Source organism: Erithacus rubecula, assembly GCF_903797595.1.
Source record: "Erithacus rubecula genome assembly, contig: scaffold_490_arrow_ctg1, whole genome shotgun sequence".
NCBI classification, from domain to species: Eukaryota; Metazoa; Chordata; class Aves; order Passeriformes; family Muscicapidae; genus Erithacus; species Erithacus rubecula.
In genome coordinates, this window is record NW_027635849.1 from 53,348 (window position 1) to 59,406 (window position 6,059).

The 6,059-nt window shown below is 54.5% G+C and overlaps 1 protein-coding gene across 1 annotated transcript; it reads right to left on the bottom strand.

Annotated features, from left to right (window-relative positions):
- Nucleotides 1-710: 710 nt before the first annotated feature.
- Nucleotides 711-1,709, bottom strand: LOC306816281 (uncharacterized protein; the record flags this gene model as incomplete). Its single annotated transcript, XM_079332742.1, has 1 exon — nt 711-1,709. One exon carries the CDS (start codon nt 1,707-1,709, stop codon nt 711-713), a length of 999 nt encoding a protein of 332 aa, XP_079188868.1.
- Between the last annotated feature and the right edge of the window lie 4,350 nt (nt 1,710-6,059).

A 6,059-nucleotide genomic window follows, 5' to 3' on the forward strand; every position in this document is an offset into this window, starting at 1 on the left:
TCCAGAGGTTAATAATCTCACGCTCCTTGTCAGAGGTGTGAAGCTGGATGGATTTGCTGTGGCTGTGCCGGGATGGCCGCAATCCCCACTTGGCTCAGGGCGCCTGGGGCGCGGGCGAGGCCTGGCTCTGGGGGCTGAGCTGGGGAGTGCCGGGCTGGTGGGGGAACACAGTGAGGAGGCTCTCTGGGGAGGAAGAAGGCTCTGCCATGAGCCGCCAGGCCAGGCCTAGGTTTGCCTGCAGCCCATTGGAGAGAGAGAGGAAGAGTCCATCAGGGCTTAAATGACCTTTTGGGGGTTCTGGTTCTGGTGCCAGCTTGGCTAGCAGAGCAAGGTCTGTGCCCCTGCCAGCCGCTGGCTGTGGCAATGCAGCCAGAGCCCTCCCTGGTTTCACTTCAGGAGAGCCCCGGTGGCCTTTGCTTCAGCTTGAAAGGGCAGCTCTTGTTTCACTGTTGCATTTCTTGGTTTGTTCAAGGCCCTCCTGGCCCTCTAGTGCTGGAAGACACAAAGTTACCATGCTGAAGGAAAGGCAGGGAAAGCTTGAAGAAGGCTGAAGGGATCACTGGGATTTCCCCTTTTCCCAAGAGCTTTCTTCAGCTGAAGCTGCTGGCAAGGACCAGACTTGACAGCCCGCAATGGGTTTGTGCTTGTTTTATTTTTGGGGTTCTGCATGGGACGTGGTTAGCAGGTGCTGCACAGGCTGCGGCGAAGCATCAAAAATGCCCAGCCCAGCACCCAAGGGTGGCACAAGATCTGCTCCAGCTCTGGCCTGTCTGCGGGGGACTTGGACTCCTGGCTGAGGCAGGGGCTGTGCCGGCGGGTCCCACTTCCCCCGGAGGGCACCCCACGTTCCCCAGGCAACTGGCCAAAGGCAAGGAGCCCTTGTGCAAGGCAAAGGAGGCCGGCAGAGCAGCCCACGGCCTTGCTGGCCAGGCAGGCCGAGAGGCCGGGGCCCGGCTTATGCAGCCCCCTCTCTGCCGGCAGGGCCGGCTGCCCTTTGGCACGGGGCAGATGCCGTGCCCCAGGAGCCGGCAGCCGGCTGAAGGCTGCAGCCCACGGCCCAGGAGGGAATGGGGCCGTGCAGTGCCCGGCACTGGGAGCAGGGCCCGGGCTGGGGGCTCACCGGCAAATCGTGTGAAGGCGCGCTCCTGGAGGAAGGTGCTGCGACTGAAGTCGATGAGCTTCAGCTCGCCGCTCTCCGGCCCCACGAGGAGGTTCTCCGGCTCAGTGTCCCGGTGCAGGACGCCGCAGGCGGTGCAGTGCCACATGGCCTCCAGCACCTGGCAGAAAAGCCAGCGCGCCACCTCCTCGCACAGGAACTCCTGCTCCAGCAGCAACTGCAGGAGATCCCGAGATGCCTCCGGGCGCTCCATGACCAGCAGGAAGCTGTCAGGCAGCTCTAACCAGTCGAGGAGCTGGATGATGTAGGGGCAGCCAGAGCCCACCTTCTCCATGAGCACGATCTCCAGAGGAACACGGGTGCCGTCGGGCTGTGAGGAGGAGACAATGCCTCCAGCAGGCCTGATGCTGCCCTGTGGCTGCTGCGCTGGCTCCTGCCTGGGATGCCTCGGTGTCCCCTCTGGGCAGCCTCCCTGGTGCTTGGGCTTCGTGCCAAGCCCCAGGGGATGCTTGGCAGGTGGCCCCTGCCCAGCCCCAGCCCAGTGACTGGTATTGCCAGGCCTGCCATGCTTTGGCTCTGGCTCTGAGCCCATGCCCACCATCCCCCTGCCAATCCCCGCCAGCCACTGCCGGGCTCTCGGCTGTATCCCAGCCCTCCCCAGCCCACCCTGTCCCGCTGGTCCTGCTCATGCACCAGCTCGTCCCACTGCTGGATGCTCTCCTGGGCCACGTGTTTGATGGCCACCTTCAAGCCATGGAGAGAGGAGGGCTGAGCTCAAGCCATTTGCCTCCCAGTACCTGGCCTATCCGTGGGGTTGTCTTTGTCTGGGACTGGGTTGCACTTGGTGGGTGATGCAGAATATGGAGAAAGAAGATGTGTATTTCAAGATGACCTTGTTTTGGGGTGAATTGCTCAAGACACTGTGCTTGTATCCATATCTGCATGTATGTATGTATATATTTTAAAAGTTTAAGTTTGAGGTAATGTGTTGGCATGGGAAGAAATTCAAGGTGGAACATGTTGTGGGTTTGGGAGGGCTTTTTTGGTGAACTATCTCCCATTTGTTACCTGAAAAGGGGGATGTGGAGAGGAGAGGGCAGTTGAGAGCAGTGGGGAATCAATGATGGGCAGTTGAGTTACAAAAGAATTGGCCAGTGACCCTCCCACTTCATTGGAAGCTTCCAGGGAGGGAGAGCGGGATTGGGCACTGGCTTGATGAGGGAAGAACCAGCTGGCTATGCTAGGAGCAGGGCAGTTTGGGCAGGTTTTGGTGTTGGACCCAGCACTGCTTCAGAATTCTCCTTGCCACCCATGGGTGAGCCCGTTGCTTGCGGCAGCTGCTGGTTGACAGGGACTTTTCAACACTCCCATTGCCAAGAAGACCCTCACCATCTGTGTCGGTGCTTCAGGGGAAACCAGACCACTCCACTTATTCTCTTTCTCTCTGGAGAGAGGGAGCCCCAGCTGCTGTTTGACTGGAACCTCAGCAAAGCTGCCACACCAGGATACTGCACCAGACAGGTGAGAACCAGGAAAACCAAAGCCCCATGTTCTCTGTCCCCGAGGGTGCCGTCAGCCCCAGGGCTGGCTCAGGGCTGGCAAGGCGGCCCCTGAAGCTGCCTGAGCCAACAGCGCCCCCTGGAGCCACGGCAGAGCTGCTGCAGCCACTCTGCCCCGACAGGAGCCTGCAGCGCCCTCTGCCGGCTGTGGCCAGAACTACAGCAACGGGAGAAACTGCTGGATGGGTGGGACGTGGGACTGCTTTGGGGGGTTGTTGCCCTTGTTTTGGTTGTTTATTCTCCCTTGTTGCGTGTATATATATATATATATATATATATATTCCAGTAAAGAAATATTATTTCTTTTCCCATATCTTTTCCTGGAAGCCCCGAAATTTCAAGTTAGAACAATTTGGATGGAGGGAGCTTTCCATTCCAGGAAGATTCCCAGCCTTCATGGCAGACATGTGTCTTTCAAACTAGTGTGAAAGCTAAGACAGAGAGTACTGTGGATTTAATTAGCATATGCACTTTGATAACCAAGTTGCCTTGGCAAGAGCAAAAAGAGCTTTGAAGATTACAAGAAGATTGGATCAAGACTGGTAACAGGAAAGATGATTTAACTAAGTAGAAGTGTAAAGTTTGTCTGTGTGATGTTTAACTCAATGAATGTAATAAAAAATTACTAGCCTTCCTAAAAATGGTATATAAGCATATGTAGCTCACAGTTAATTGAGATTCTGATCATAAGTCAGTAGTCCCTGTCTCTCTCTCTCTCAATCATCAATAAACCAGGACAATCTGTCATCATTAATGGAAAAATTGACCTTGGAGGTAAAGGAACTCACAGAAGCACAGTTTCAGCCCTTGCCTAGGAATTGTTCCTGATCCTCACAAAGCAGGGGCTTCTGTTGTTTGAAGAATAGTCTTTGAAGGATCTCTGCACACCAGCTTTTACCTCCCTCAGAGGGCCTCATCCCACAGTATGTCACACCAGACTGGCACAGTTCCTATGCAGCTGATATCCATCGTCACCAACAACAGGACCACTTTATCCACCACTAGTGAGAGGGAGCATGGATCATTACATTTTCCCCACATAAGATATGAAGCAGAAATCCCTGCTGTGAATCCTACCAACTCTTTCTCAATATGTACATAGAAGCAAAGATGCCTTGCACAAAATCTGCCTTCTTGGATCCCTGGTGAACAATGGCACAAAGTCCAGCAGTGTGCCCTGGAGGACAATGCTAAGACCAGTCCTTTCTGACCCTTTTTAGTAACTGAGTGATGGGGCAGAGTCTACCCTCCCACAAAACAAGGAGGAGTGGCTGATCTGCCAGAGAGAAATGCTGCCATCCACAGGGATGACATTTTAACAACGGTGACAGTTCAATAACAAGTGCTGAGTCCTGTCCTTGGGAGGGAGCAACCACCAGTATCTGGTGCAACAGGCACCAGTATCTGCTGGGGGCCAGCCAGCTGGAAAAGAAAAATTTGCCAGAGTCCTGCTGGACACCAGGATGCCCATGGGCCAGCAATGTGCTCCTGCAGCAATGCAGAACAGCATCCTGGGCTGCACTGGGAGCTGTGTCACAGCCCAGGGAGGGAGGGGATCCTTCCCCTCTGCCCCACACCAGTGAGGCCAGCCCTGGAGTGCTGGGCCCAGACCTGGGCTGCCCAGTGTAGGAGACAGGGACAGACTGGGCAGAGTCTAGAAGGAGGCCAGGAAGGTGATGGAGGGACTGGAGCATCTCTGCCATGAGGAGAGCCTGAGAGAGCTGGGACTGTCCAGCCTGGAGCAGAGCAGGCTCAGGGCAACACATTCCTGGGCAAAAATACCCGGGTGGGGGCTGCAGAGGGGACGGGACCAGGGACAGCCCCAGGGACCACAGGCACAAAGTGAAACACAGGAGGGGCCCTGTGAGCTCAAGACACACTTCTGCTCTGGGAGGGTGGCTGAGCAGTGGGGCAGTGCCCAGGGAGGTGGTGGAGTCTCCATGGCTGGAGAGACTCAAAAGCCACGTGGACACATCCTGGGCAGCTGGCTGGGCATCCTGGCAGCTGGGGGGCCCTGGTGGAGCAGGGGCTGGGCAAGGTGACCTCCTGAGGTGCCTCCAGCCTCACCCTGTCATTCTGTGACTCCGTGAAAAAACAGGTCGCAGTTTCCTAAGGACAAATGAAAAAGCTCCACACATGGCAGGCTCCTCCTGCCATCACCAAAATGGTTCATGTCATGTGTCTCCCTTCTGGAGATTCCTCCCTGGTGTGAGGATGCCCCTTCAAGGTCACTCCTTGAAACTCAGAGAAATGTTTGCCCATGGACATTGGTTTGGGTGAGTAGCATCAATCTTTCATTAAGAATTGGTCTGGATAGAATTGCTTCAGTGGTGTTTGAAATATAATGCACTATACCAGAAGTTATAGTTCTCTGTACCGAGTAGCACGTAATTCTGACAAAGATCTTTGAGTTTAATTGTGATCATAATAAACACTTTATTTGTCTATAAATATATCCCTCATCCTAAGGAACACAGCTCTATAAAGGTTCAACTACACCTATACTATCCTATAAACATTTGATTAACACCTATCCTATCCTATCCTATCCTATCCTATCCTATCCTATCCTATCCTATCCTATCCTATCCTATCCTATCCTATCCTATCCTATCCTATCCTATCCTATCCTATCCTATCCTATCCATCCCATCCCATCCCATCCCATCCCATCCCATCCCATCCCATCCCATCCCATCCCATCCCATCCCATCCCATCCCATCCCATCCCATCCCATCCCATCCCATCCCATCCCATCCCATCCCATCCCATCCCATCCCATCCCATCCCATCCCATCCCATCCCATCCCATCCCATCCCATCCTATCCTATCCTATCCTATCCTATCCTATCCCATCCAATAAACTATTGATTAACACCTATACTATCCTATAAACTATTGCTTAAGTCTAAGACAGCATTCCACTGCTCGCTGGCTCCTCTCTGTGAAGTTTAGGAAGCAAGGTGGTCCTTTCTGCTCCTTGTGACTCAGTGGGACTGTCTCCAGCCTGCTCCCTGTGCAGATCTCCAGGTTGTTTGGTCAGGCCCAGGCCAGCTGTGACTGCAGCAGGGACACCTGGAAGAGGCACAAGGCCCAGCTCAGACAAGCCCACGCTGGCAGCAGCATCCGCAGCCCCACGGTACCGGCTGTCGGGGCACACACAGCCTCCAACTCCAGCCCTCACCAACACTCTGCCCTTGGGGAAGGGAAAGGAACAGGCTCCCAGACTGCCCCTGAACAGAGCTCAGATGGTCAACAAGTCCAGTTCATGGCAGGAAAACCCTCCCCATGTACATCCCTCAGCAACCACAGCTCTATTAGAGAGAGTTCTGGCAGCAATTAGGAACCCTACACTGATTTCAAAAGCACACATTTGGGGCA